At 38.5% G+C, this 14,278-nt stretch overlaps 1 protein-coding gene across 1 annotated transcript in view; it reads right to left on the bottom strand.

Annotated features, from left to right (window-relative positions):
- MRC1 (mannose receptor C-type 1) overlaps positions 1 to 14,278 on the bottom strand; it is a 90,786-nt gene that overhangs the window by 27,705 nt on the left and 48,803 nt on the right. Inside the window, exons 10-15 of the mRNA XM_006216770.4 lie at positions 11,355 to 11,470; positions 8,164 to 8,312; positions 5,964 to 6,163; positions 3,389 to 3,516; positions 2,682 to 2,769; positions 1,249 to 1,393 (exon numbers count right to left, since the gene is read on the bottom strand). Coding sequence (XP_006216832.1) covers positions 1,249 to 1,393; positions 2,682 to 2,769; positions 3,389 to 3,516; positions 5,964 to 6,163; positions 8,164 to 8,312; positions 11,355 to 11,470 — 826 coding nt within the window. The remainder of the gene's footprint in view (positions 1 to 1,248; positions 1,394 to 2,681; positions 2,770 to 3,388; positions 3,517 to 5,963; positions 6,164 to 8,163; positions 8,313 to 11,354; positions 11,471 to 14,278) is intronic.

Genomic DNA, 14,278 nt, shown 5'->3' with positions numbered 1-14,278 from the left:
ATTTCTTACCCTTAATTTTCTCAGCAGCAGAAAGGAGTTAGTCATACATGTAAAGCTATGGGATAAAACGTGCAAGTTGTTGGTATTCAGAAGGTGCTCAATAGCTGTCCGCTTTACAGTCACACATCTTATAACTAGCTGTGGAGTGACTTAAATTTTCATGATTTGAAACCATTAAATACAAACTGTTTTTTTGTGAAATATATTTTCTTCAAAAAACTTATTAAATGTATGTTTTACAAAAAGTTAAATGAAATACTTTTCTTTCCAAGAAGTGAATGATACACCTGGACTTTGCTGGAATCTGATAAAAAGGACTCAGGTTATCTAGCTTTTGGTTTAATGTATTTAACACCTTTTAGAACAAAGCTACTAATAATACACAAGGAAACTGGTCCTCGGTAGCTAGGAGGCCTTTAAAGAAGAACTGGCCACTATTTATGCTTCCATTCTGAAAACCTTGGAAGCATCATCTAAGCAGAAGGAGAAAGGAAAGCAAGCAGACAGACAGGAGAACTGTCTTGAGCAACAGAGCAGGAATAGTAGCCAAGTTTCCTTGACAGCAGAGGGCAATGTGGTTCCACTTATCTGTTTACAGCGGAGGAAGCTGATGGATACTCTGGTTCAAGGGTGGGTCTGTGTGTGTTTATTGTAACAGAAAACGTTTGATCCTCTGCCCTCAATACCTGACTTGGATATGTGAAACTTTCTGAGTCACAGGTCATGACTGATATGTATGTATGGATAATTTTTGGCCATCAATAACATAGTGGGTCTCATAGCATCAGGGGCTTCAAAAAGGTGCCAGTTCTTTGGTTGAACATTTCCTTGAGAAATCAGTACTTAGCATATTCAGACTGAGAAAAACTTTCACCCATTGGACGACTGATGTGAGTCAGAGGGTGAAAATCCCCAAATAGAAATTGCATTCTCATTACTCTGCATCCAGAGGAGAAGACCCACCCACTCCCAACACTACAGAACCTGAGCCGGAGCCACGGCTCGTGGGAAGTATTTTGGAGGACGTGACTCTGCTCCAGGGATCCCGGGTGGCCTTTTGATCTTCTGTTCCTTTGGAACATTTATCTATGCTCAGTGACTTCATTCTTATCCTGTGAAATGATGACCCCTGCCAGTTCCCTTATTTTGTTGTTTTGTTTGTTTGGTTCTGCTAATAAAGGGAAGATGCTGGGATTACAGGAGGTTAGTTCTCCAAACCGAGATGAAGGAGAGGACCGGGTATCATACCTTTTCGTATCTGGCAGATCCAGTTGTTAAGATGTTCACAGTTAATATCATTCCAGGACATACTGGGATCTCCTTTCAACTCGCCACAGTATTCAACATTTTGATAATTATTAGGTTCTCCATAAGCCCAATTTTCATATGAAACCTATGTTATAAATGTTACGTTAACAACTGTCAGCCATTTCTATCAGGCCAGTGTCAATCTGCTATCCAAACGTAAAAAGAAAGATACATTTATCTTTTTTAACCTATTTACTTTTTTCACAATAGGTTTGCTTTGGAAACAAGGTTTATGAACACAGCTGGGAAAGAAATAGCTTTCATTACATGGAAACTTTTGAAACTGAATAGCATACACTATTAATGATTATAAAATTGCATTTACTCATATTAAATAGACTGGATCCAGGCCATGAAAGCTGGATTTATATACAGGAAAAACCTTGCAAAAAAGTTCTACTTCTCAGTATTGGGAGTTCCTGACTCTATAACCTGATCTTAAGGGATAAGATGTGATGTTGGAAACTTTCTTTTTCTTGAAACAATAGGATAAAGAAATATAATGAGCTCTTCTTACAAAAGAAAAAAACAGGAGATATTGCTAACCAAGCTGCTAATCTTTACCAAAATGAGCAGTGGAAATAAATGGAAAGGGCTTGGTTTTGGTCCCCTGTGGAGTTTTCAAAGTGGAATCACAGCCCACAGGGTTTTAGAGATAAGCATTATGATCTATTTTCCAGAGATCTAAACATAAAATCTAAGTTATCAATGGAGCCATCAAATAATCCACCAGACCCAAATGCCTCAAACAGTTGATGATGGCTTGTAAGAGGAGGCAGAATTGAAATTACACAAGACCACTTTCTGTGATGACCAGAGGGTTAACATTGCCAGCATGTGCCGTGGCCCCTCATTTCTCCATCCCTGAGAATTGCTGAGAATGGAGAAGTCTGATGAAGCCTAATGGTTTTTCAATGGAATATCAATAATTATTTCCATTCCTGATCTATAAGAGGCCATAAACACTCAATCTTTAAGAAGTTTAGCAACTTGCATACCAATTTGGCGTGATAGAATGAAGACATTATTTTATATAAATTAGAGGAATGCGTTCTCTCATTTTTTTTTCATCCAGTCCACCCTTCTCATGCCTTGGGTGAACAGGACACCTGTACTGGGGCAGGGGCAGGGGCAGGATAAGGATTGCAAAATAGAATTTATTTTACATAGAAAAATGTCTCCAGCTATCCTAATAACCTGTCTTACCAAAAATTTGGATTAAGCCAAAGGGTAACATCAAGATAGATACATGAAAAGTTTGCAAGCCACTGTAGTTAAGTTACACTGGCAAATAAAAGCAAAAATTAACCTCAAAAAAAAAAGATAAATACATGATAAAGTAAGAAAATGATATATTAAGTCAAGTTACTCACGGGAGATCCATCACTCCAAGTAAAACCCTCAGAAGGACTTCCATATGTCAATCCCAACCAAAAGAGTTCGTGGTAGCTTCCACTAGCCCTGCAAGATATAAATAAAACATAAAGTTTTATAAAGTAAAACATAAAAATAAAATATAACATAAATAAAACAAAATATAATAATAAAATACATAAATATAATATAATAAAAATTATAAAATAAAACATATAAAACGTACAAGATATAAAGATAGCTTATGTTACTACGTGAACCAAGTTTGGTTACCTACAAGTCCTAATCAAATTTGAGAGTGATCTCCAAAACATTAATTAGTTATTACACAGATAAAGGGATTCCATGACTAAACATAGCATTATGCCACAGTTGTGCTTTTGGTACAACCCGTAAATATCCTGAAAACAAGGCACCATCCGAGAATAATTGTAAAGCACTGACAGATACTCATTCATTTATTCATGTAACAATATGTACTGAGTGTCTTATATGTTTATAGAGCAATTCATCACAGGCTTCATAGCTATAAAATTAAAGCCTTTGGAAGTAAAACTAGATCCAAAAGTGCCCACAGATTTGGGATATGATCTATGTACTTAGAGCAGCATAATAAGCCCACACTGTTGGAAATAGGAGACTTTTCTCCATATCATTAACACCGAAAGGGTCAAAGAAAGGAGTATTACATAGAAAAGATACTCACGTCACTAACCGCCATATTGCTTGCTGCTCCTCTTTGTTATTGATACTGGCTAGGTCTCCACCCAGAGCTCTGCAAAAGTCTCGAGATTCAAACCAAGTCTTCTTCTCGTGTTTGCCTTTTGTAAACAGCTAAAGGTGGTACAGATTCAGAAAATTTTTTTTACACTTCATAGCTTATCAAATCTGATGAGATTTTCATGTGTAGAAAAGAAAGACATTACAATGGCCCCCAAACAACGTCATTCTCTCGGTTGAAAGATCAATTGGTGAGCAAAGAGTTGGGTAACAAAATCTGGGGGATGATTTTGTAGAAAATAAAAACCTTAGAAAACAAAATTATTTTTATAGCACAGATTAAATGTGTAGACACTTTAGGCATATGGATTAAGCACTGAGCTCCTTGCAGGAGACAGGGTTCACGGGGTTAATTTGGTTCAGTGTGAAAAGTGGCATTGAGACAGAAAAGAAAAAGGAAAGAAACTCCATATGGAGAAAGGAAACACACAAAAAAGAAAACTTTAAGGATAATAACCTCCCTAAGGTTATGCCACAGTTTGTTATCCTGTTAAACAATGAATAGGCAGGCAGTCTCCAACACTTCATTGGTAGTGTTCTGCAAGAATACCGCCTTATCTTTTATCCTTATGGATGCATATTGTAACAATGATTGGCACACATGCCATGACAGACACTTAATGGGCAGAGCATCTAAAAAGATGGGATGTAAGCTGAACTACATTTAATATCAATACAATTTAGAGACTATGTCATATTTTTCAAAGGACTGCAGGTGGCATGGAATCCACAGTGGCAGTGTGAGAAATATCTATCAGGATGCAAACAGGATAGAGTTCCATGTAACTCCCAACTTTTATAGCTTCCATTCACTGTTTCGCATGAGACATGGCCCCTGTCATCGCCACCTTGTAGAGAAAGGGATTTGCTTCCAAAGGACTATGGCTGTCCGGTGGTCACCAAGCATCCCCAGGCAATTTTTACCTTCACCCTGCTTGGGTTATCAGGACACAGGTGCCTTGAGCAAATTTCCACTTCAATAATTCCCAAGACCCCAGGAATATCAGCTTGTGAGACCATGATTGAAGATTTCATTTTCTTAAATCAATTTCCCAACAGCTGAATTTTATTAATAACCCCCACATCTTAATATGTGCAAAGATGGTCTATATATTTTCAAATATACCCTACTCCAAGCATCTCTAAAACCACATAATTTCTAGGGAAGCACATATGTGGATTTGTTCAACGTCCACCCAGATCACGTTTACCGGAGCCCTTGGTTCACTTTCCAGCTCTGGAGAATTCTGCCGCTTCTTGCAAAATCCAGCAACAAATCTCTACGACCTGCTACCCTCAGGTGAATGGCTGTGTACAGGATGAACCTGGCCCCTGCGTAATAACTCAAAAGGTTCCAGAAGCAGCAATAAAATACCTGGTGGGCTTTGTGTTAGTCCTCAATCCATCTGCAAAATCCTCTCCTGTGTTGGCCCAACAGACGCCCTTCTACATAAACCAAGCTTTTAGCTTTGGCTGGCTAATCTGGGTTGCGTAGCTCATTAGTCTCTGTTGCTGCTGGTGGGAGTGACCAACCCAACCAGTCCTTGAGTTAGAGGAGACCAAACGATCTCATTCTGACGCACGTTAGTACTTCGAATCCCCCACTGGCCTTGCCTAACTATCTTACAAAACATACCATGGCCACATGCCTCAAAGGATTGAACAAAAGAGGTCCAGAGAGCTGGCCTTTAAAGAATAATGTCACTAGGTGATAGATAGGTGCATTGCTTTATTTGGTTAAATCCAGCCTTCTCTAGAAAGAATATGATTTACAAGAGAGAAAAAAAAACCCAAATGCTTCATTTGTTGGGGTATCAGGGGTATGTTTGTTTGGGTGAATTTGATTGCCCAAGGAGAAAATGGATGGTCCAGCCCAGGAATGAAAAAAATGATAGCAGGATATCAGATTGTCATTTATAGGACACCGAATGGCCATGTGCCCCTCCTGAGCGGTCCTTCATCTCCCTTCAGGCATGATAATCAGGGGCTAACTCAAAACAAGGGGGTAGCCTCTCTAGGATCCCTACATGGCATGATTGCAGACTTGTTTATCGACGCACTTAGCTAAAAGCTTGTACTCAAAGAACAGAGTGAAAAATGGGGTGCAATAGGATAGCATAAGGGGGAGCAGAAATTTTCATCAAGATAAAAAGACATGCAAGCTCAGATTGGGGCTAGAGAGCGTGAGGGAGAGGAAAGATGTCAAGAGTGGGGGTGGGTTGGGGGGTGGTGATGAAGGCAAAGCAGGAGAAGAAAGGCTGCTGTGCATTGTGTTTGGGGTCTCAGCCGTGTTTGTCAGTCTAAACGCAACTGGTCCTTTGCACCCGCCCAAGGAGAGTGCTTTAAAAACAGCCAATGCCCAGGCCCCCTCCACATCAATAAAATCAGGATTTCTACAGGTGGAGCTTGCACAACGGTTTTGTTCTGTTTTAATTCCTTAGGGGATTCTTGAGGCCAAAGCAGATTCCAGATTCTTTAATAGCCGAGCAACTGACACTTACCTTGAAACACAAGCTAGTTTTACTGGAAGTGCCCCAATTCTCTGGACATTTGGGTTCAGCGGTGGTGGTGGGCTCTGGTGGGCGAGTTACTCCTTCTGCCCAGTGTTTGCACACAAATTTTGCCTTTTCTTCACATCTCAAAACATCCCACAAGCCTCCTGCGACCCCAGTTCTCATGGCAACACACCCAGCTTTCCGACCTGCAAGTAATATAAAGTAGATTTCACTCAGCAGGTGATAATGCAAGCCAGCCCTGCTCACAGAAGACAGTTCACACCTAACTGTCAAATCGTGTGATAAAATCCACACCTGATAAGAAAACTGTGGAGGAGTGGTCCTGCTGCATTTGGCAACTGATTTGTGCTATTTTTGAACCATCATATACCTTGTATTTGCATGGCCTGTATCCCCAGCTGAATTATAATCTCAAAGGTCAGGGTTTTAGTAACATTTTTACTTCTAACAGCTGGCAGGGTGGCCCTCCACCAACAGAGACACAATTTTTCTAGTATGATAAAATTTACAATAATGACAAATATAATGGTTTTTGATGTTTCTTTCATTTTTTTAAGAAAGTATTTAAGATCTATTTCTTCCCCCTGGGGTCCATGTAAATATCCCAGAACAGAAACTCTTCGGGCTTCAAAATGAGACCTGACTGAGTTAGAGATTTTAGATCAGTTGCTGAACTATTCTGAACTCATTTCCTCATCTTAAAATGCAAGTATCACTACCTCCCTTACAGAGTCGTGATGCACACCAGCTTCAATGGATAAAAGGGTACATAAAATAAAATGTAGATTATACCAGGCTTCATAGTTTATAATTGTGTGTTACAGTCATGATTAGTTTGAAACAGTAATTAACTAAGATGAAGCTTTGAAAACATTAGGATTTCTTGCTGCCGACATGAGGTCATCTTTTATTATTGTTCCTTTAAAGAACAGTTAAGCGTTCAGAAGTAACTCTCAAAGTTCTGGGGAGATACATCTTTCCCAAAATATTTTCTCTAAGAAGGCTAGTTCCCTAGAGTTCTGGTTTGATTCATTTTTAACCCCCTAAGGATGTTCCCAGAGTAATCTCTTAGAATCCTACTGCTAAATGATCAACACCAACCAGTGAAGTTAAGGAGTTTTGCCTGAAGGGTAAGAATTACCACTCTTGACCAATATTTTTTTTTTAAGTGTGCATTCTGCTCTTAACATAATGTCCTGTTCTTTAAACTGAAATCTTACCATTTTTCAGAATATTCAATAATTAAACAAAAGCCACATTCTCCAAATTACTGATCTATTTTCCTTATTAACAGCTGGGGATACAAATTTTAAAAACTTCGGAAGATTAGGACTTACTAGGCCGAGTAGCAAATTGATGCATTTAAGCTATATATTACTCCTTTAGCTTTTTATCCAGATTCAATGAAACACTTGCTCTAAGGAGGCTGAATTTCCTGAGTGCAATCATATGCTATGACACCAGCGCATAAAGAAAGCAAAGACTCAAAGTCTGCTCAGAAATGACTTATTAAAGAAGGCATATCAAAATTTATAAGGAGGCAGGATGGTATTAATGCACACAGCACAGATTTGGGAATTACAAAGATTAGTCTAAATCCACGCTTGGAAGCTTTCTGACCGCATAAATTTTCTGAGTCCCAGTTTCCCCATCTTTACGAGGATATTTGAACTTGCCTCGCAGATTTTTTATAAGGATGAAATAAAATCCGAGGCATAGAAAGGGCTAAATAGTGTGGCACCTACAAGACATTGAAATAATGAGTCCCACCTAAGCACCATCCGTGGCCCCACTGCCCCAGCACGGTAATATTTGTGCTCATAGTTGCACTGAAAAGCTTCATATCCCTTAAGTACAGTTTTAAGTTTTCAGAAGTATATTAACCATTTGGCATCTTTAGGACTATTTAGGATTTCATCAATATTTCATAAATATTCGAAATAGAGCAGTACCCGATAACCAAGCTGTTTTCTCTTCCTTTTTTTCTTAGACTGCTACAAACTAATTGGAATATTTTTGAAAGAAAAAGAAAAAACAAAAAAAGAGTGAAATATAAAATAATGAAATTTAAAGAGCACAACTAACTGATGTAAGCCTGTTTGGAAAGGTACACGGAGCAGTCACAGGCTCGGCTCAATGGACGTGTAGGGTGAATGGAAACCCAAGGTGGAAGCCGGGCACGTACCTGGCATATCGGAATTCCAGTGGGTGAACTGCACATCTTCTGCAACGGTCCACTGAAAGGTCCCTTTGTTTTGTACATCTGAAAGTCCTGTCCAAAAATACCTTTCAGGCCTCAATCCAACCAAACTAGTCAGAAAGGCTTGTTCATATCTTAAAAAAAAAAAAAAGTAACTGAATTTTAGAAAAATGTGAATTTTTCTAATTATCCACATTAAAAATCTCTCAATTGTATGCCTGAGCTACGATTTCATTGCCAATTCAAACCCACTGTGTTGTATTTAAATATTCTTTAAATTATGCAAATTTTCACTAAGGACATGGGCTCTTGTGAAAGAAAAAAATCTTATACGGCTGATTGAATAAAGTCACACAAATGTACCCAAACCATTTCTCTCTATTGCTCATCAGCCCCCCTGCCCCTCCTCAAAAGGTAAAAGAACTCTGAAAATGCAAAGGAGAAAACTTTTACTGAAGTAAATCACATCACAATATGTCAATTTCTGGTGTAGAGCAGTGTCCTGGTGATGCATACACATACATATATTTGTTTTCATATTTTTTTCATTAAAGGTTATTACAAGATATTGAACATAGTTCCCTGTGCTCTACAAAAGAAACTTTTTTAAAAATCTATTTTTATATATAGTAGCGAACATTTGTAAATCTCAAACTCCCAAGTTTATCTCCTCCCACCCTCTTTCCCCAGTAACCAAAACTTGTTTACTAAGTCTGCAAGTCTGTTTCTGTTTTGTAGATGAGTTCACAGTATCCTCTTTTTTTTTTTTTTAAGAGTCTACATATGAGTGATATCACAAGGTATTTTTCTTTCTCTTTCTGGTTTACTTTACTTAGAATGACGATCTCCAGGTCCATCCATGTTGCTGCAAATGGCATTATTTTATTCTTTTTTATTAGCCTTTTAAAATATATTATTTAAAAATCAGTCCACTCTCAACTACTTCAAGTGTTCTACATAATTCTTGGTTAAGGAAGTTGAGATGTTATAACATTATCAAGGATAATACAATTAGAAAATCTCTGTGGACTCTCCTTTCAATTTCATTCTCTTACCTCATCTGTAAACAGAAGAGAAAATTATCAAAAAACACAGAGAAGTAGAGATTCAGTCTCTAGAAAGAAAAGGGAGCAGAATCACAAATTTCAACATTTTCTCTCCCTCTGGACTCATCCTTGTATTTGGCATAATCTGGTATTAACACAATGTGGTTAGTAAAGCAAAGTCTATCTTAATTGACAGGCATTAGACAATGATACAATATATACAAAAAAATCTCTCTTTGGAGCAAAAGAAAACTAGTGTCCCAAAGTTTCCAGGAATGAAGGGAGGTGTAGATGACTCCAGAGAGAGCAGAGAGGGAAGTGGAGAGAAAGCCACAATAACAGAACATTTGTTTGACCCAGTCTGAATAATTTCATTCCCTAAACCAAACAAATGCAAAGCATGAAAAGTAACAAACTCAATTTTTCTTCAATGTCTAAAAACCAAATTTAACCTCAGTTGGGGAGCTCCTGAACAGAAGTATCATAGAAAACACATACAGAAAAGCAAACGTAAAATATAAAACAGGGAAATCTCTGCGCCAGTAGACCCAAAGATCAATGGTTCACATCAGAACATGCTCCCATGGTACTGAAAGATGGACAGTTCACCTCCTTGTCATAAGAGAAAAAGTATCTATGCTCTGATTTTCAGATGTTAGCATTATATCAAGGTGTTACAATGTGTTAGACATTTAATTGTACATGAAAAAAGAATGTTGACATACAAGTTCTTTTATAAAGACTATACAAATTCTATGACATCTTTCATTTTATCAAAGAATTTTTAGCATCCTCTACATTCAATTGGGTCTGCCTTGAAAAGCCAATAATTATAACTCACTATATTAAAATGCAATCATCTTTGTTTACTCCAAATCAAATGGACATTTAAAAAAATTATTTTATGTTTCTTCTCTATCTGATCCAGTGCTTTGCAAAAAGTAGGAGAAATTTTTTTAAAAAAACTGAAATCCCAAAGGTGGATAGGACTCTAGAGGTTAAAAGTTACATAAAATCTTGTTTATGGCCACATCATTTTCTAGACCTATTAGTCCAGTAAACCTAGCAAAGAAAAGAAAACCATGGAAATAATTAATAAAATATTTCATAAATCTCTCCATCCTCTTTTTTATTGGAGGTGGTAGTAAAGATAGAAAGTGGAATTTTGAGATAACAAATTTTACTTTCCCTGCTTTAAAAAATTTGACATCTATTACATAAAAAAAAGGACAATAAATGACATTTACTGGAGTATTAGCAAACTGTTCTGAATATTGTTTTATGGTAGTAAAAAGAGCAAAATATTTTATAGTGTTTGCAAAAAAGAATCCAAATAAAAATATGTTTTTTGCTGGGTAATCCTACTCCTGGGCATATATTCAGAAAGAACCCTAATTCAAAAAGACACCAGCACCCCAATGTTCATAGCAGCACAATTTACAATAGCCAAGACGTGGAAACAACCTAAATGTTCATCGACAGATGACTGCATAAAGAAATTGTGGTATATTTATACAATGGAATACTATTCAGCCATAAAATGACAACATAATGCAATTTGCAGCAACATGGATGCTCCTGGAGAATGTCATTCTAAGTGAAGCTAGCCAGAAAGAGAAAGAAAAATACCATATGATATCACTCATATGTGGAATCTAAAAAAATAAAAACAAAAACAGAAGATAAATGAACTTAAATATAAAACAGAAACACAACTGACAGACATAGAATACAAACCTGTGGTTGCTGAGGGGGAGGTGGGTGGGTAGGGACAGACTGGGAGCTCGAGATTTATAGATACTGACAGGTATATATAGAATAGATAAACAAGTTTATACTGTATAGCACAGGGAAATATATCCATGATCTTGTAGTAGCTCATGGTGAAAAAGAATATGAAAACGAACATATGTATATTCATGTATGACTGAAAAACTGTGCTGTACACCAGAAATTGACACAACATTGTAAACTGACTACAACTCAATTAAAAAATATGCGTTCTTTAATGGTGCTACCTTTACAAGATTGAATATAATTTACTCAGAAATTCAGAGCGCATTGATATGATTTCCTGGAAATGTTTCATTATTTGAAATATTTGAAAATAAAATTAAAGTAACGGCATACCTGTCTTCAACAGTTGTTAGGTAAGCCTTCTCATTTGCACAGGTTTGGTTAGCTTCTGCGAACGTTGAAAGTGTGTGTCCAATCAAATAGCAGTAGAAGCCATGTCTTTTCCAGCCCTGTTAATGTTATCAAGCAAATTATCGTGCATATTTATTACATAATATCACTTAACAATTCTCCTAGCATGTAACACAAATTGGTAAACAAAAGATATGTGTAAAGAGCACAAACACGAATACTGTCACAGGCAATGAAGATAATTTATGTGAATAAAGAAAACAGAAGTTTACTGTTCCTCATGTGACAAGTTGTCATACAAAATGGGGGTGGAGGGAGTCATTCTTTCCACTTCTGATGCAATTTGCAACAAAAATGATTTGCAAAATATTTACCAGAGAAACTGAACAAAATGGCTAGGAGCTCGGTTTTGGAATAGGTAACCACAAGAAATAATCTGCAGAATGATAAGCCTAGTCGCCTACTGAGGCCAGTAGTAGATGAGGAGTATAAAGCCGTATCATTTGGTCACAGGAGGGTATTTACCAAACTTCTGGCAACATGATTTGCTGTGGTTTCTCTCCTACACTTCAAGCACACAGAAATGCTAAATAAAAACATAACAATAAACAAAAAAATCCATACTAGAATCGGAGAGAGAGAGATGGGGAAGTCTCCAGGTATCAAAAATAAGTACTAGTGGAGATACGGGTGTAGCTCAGTGGTAGAGCTCATGCTTAACCTGCATGAGGTCCCAGGTCAATCCCCAGTATCTCCTTTAAAATAAAAGTTTAAAAATAAAAAAATAAACTAAGTACTAGAAAACTAAAAAGCTGGAATGGAAAATGCACATGCTGAGATTATAGTCAGGCAGTCATGTATCAGACCTTGATTAAGGTCCTGGGGTCTAGGGCCTGGGGTATGACTGCCCATACAGATTAGAATATTTGGTACATAAAGATGATACCCACTAACAGTAACCCCTCTGCGAGAGGAGAATGAGAAAACTCCACCCACAGAACGAGGAAATGACAGAGATTCTTGTCATCCGCCTTGGGTTCTCGGTGCAGGAAGAAAAAAAATTCTTCTTTTTGAAAATAAATAACAAGTCTGTGCCATAGGTGGGTGCCAGCCCCGACTTCACACTAGCCATACTGTATAAGAATCTAGAGCCAAAAAAGCAAAATAAAACGTGGTCTACAAAAGGAGAACCTTGCAAGCACTCTGAGAAGTCGCAGAAATATTTCACAACCCAGATCACGTAAGACTAACACACCTGCACCTCAGTGTTCACAGCAGTAATGTTTACAATAGCCAAGACATGGAAACCTAAATGTCCATCAACTGGTAAACGGATAGATTTCTGGTCAAGATGGTGGAGTGGTAGGACCACAGGCTCGCCTCTCCTGCCAACGACAGAAAAACCACGACTGACTGCTAAACCACCATTGGGAGGAAAAAAAGCCTGGAACCTAGCAAAAAAGATCTTAAACTGGAAACATAAAGAAGGAACTACAGCAGGACGGTAGGAGGGGCGTGCTCACAATATAATCGGGCCCCATACCCCCCAGTGGGCAACCCACAAGCTGAAGAATACTTTAGTCACAGAGTGAGACTTAAGTGGGAGTGAGAGACCCATGTCAGGCTCCCCAGCCCAGGGTTCTGGCATTGCGAGAAGAAGGAGACCCCGGGACATCTGGTTTTGAAGGCCAGTGGAGCTTAACTCCAGGAGCCCCACAGGACTGGGGGAAACAGAGACTTCATTCTCTTGGGAAGCGTACACAGAATCTTGCGTGCACCAGGTCCAAGGGCAGAGGCAGTGATTTCATAGGAACCTGGACCAACATGCCTGCTGGTTTTGGAAGTTCTCTTGGGGACATAGGAGACAGCTGCAACTCACCCAGGGGACATAAAAGCTAGTGGCAGACATTCCAGGAGTGTTCATCTACATGAGCTTTCCTGGAGGCTGACATCTTGACTGGATCATTAGTACCAAGATCTGGTCCCACCCAACAGCCTGTAGGGAAGCCTCAGGCCAAACAACATACTAGATGGGAACACAGCCCTGCCCATTAGCAGACTTCCTGAGCTACAAAGGCCTCTAGATACAGCCCTGCCCACCAGAGGTCCAGGACCAAAGTTCACCCAGCACTGGGCAGACACCGTGAAACCTGCATAAGCCTCTAGTCCAGCCTCATCCACCAGGGGGCAGAAGGAATCCACAAACACAGGCCAGACTCTACCCTGAGCCCGGCTGGACCTTGGTCCTTGGGTGACAAGAGAGGAGTGTCCTGCTGGGATGCATATGACGTCTCCCACAGAGGGCCACCTCTCCAAGGTCGAGAAACATAACTAACCTAGCTAAAAATATAAAAAGAAAGATAGACAATATGAGGCGGCAGAGGAATATCTTCCAAGCCAAAGCACAAGATAAAAATCCCAAAAGCAGAAATAAGCAATGAGGAGACAGGCAATTTATTTGAGAAAGGGTTTAAAGTAATGATGGTGAAGATGTTCAGAAAACTCAAGAGGAGTATAGATGCACAGAGCAAAGTTTTTAGTAGAGAGTTGCAAAATATAAAGAATACCCAGAGTTGAAGAATAAAATCACTGAAATGAATAACACTCTAGAAGGAACCAAGAATAGACTGAACGAGGCAGAAGAACAGATCAGTGAGCTAGAAGACAAATTAGTGGAAATCACTACTGCAGAAAAAAGAAAAAAGAATGAAAAGAAATGAGGATAGTTTAAGAGAACTCTGGGACAATATCAAGTGCACTAATATTCACATTATAGGGGTCCCAGAAAGAGAAGAGAGAGAGAAAGGGACTGAGAAAATTTTTGAAGAGATAATAACCAAAAACTTCCCCAACTTGGGAAAGGAAACAGTCACCCAAGTCCAGGAAGTGCAAAGAGTACCACACAG

The sequence above is a fragment of the Vicugna pacos genome, chromosome 35 (genome assembly GCF_048564905.1).
Source record: "Vicugna pacos chromosome 35, VicPac4, whole genome shotgun sequence".
NCBI classification, from domain to species: domain Eukaryota; kingdom Metazoa; phylum Chordata; class Mammalia; order Artiodactyla; family Camelidae; genus Vicugna; species Vicugna pacos.
Note: the sequence above shows the minus strand (reverse complement) of the source record. Positions and strands in the feature narration are given on the sequence as shown.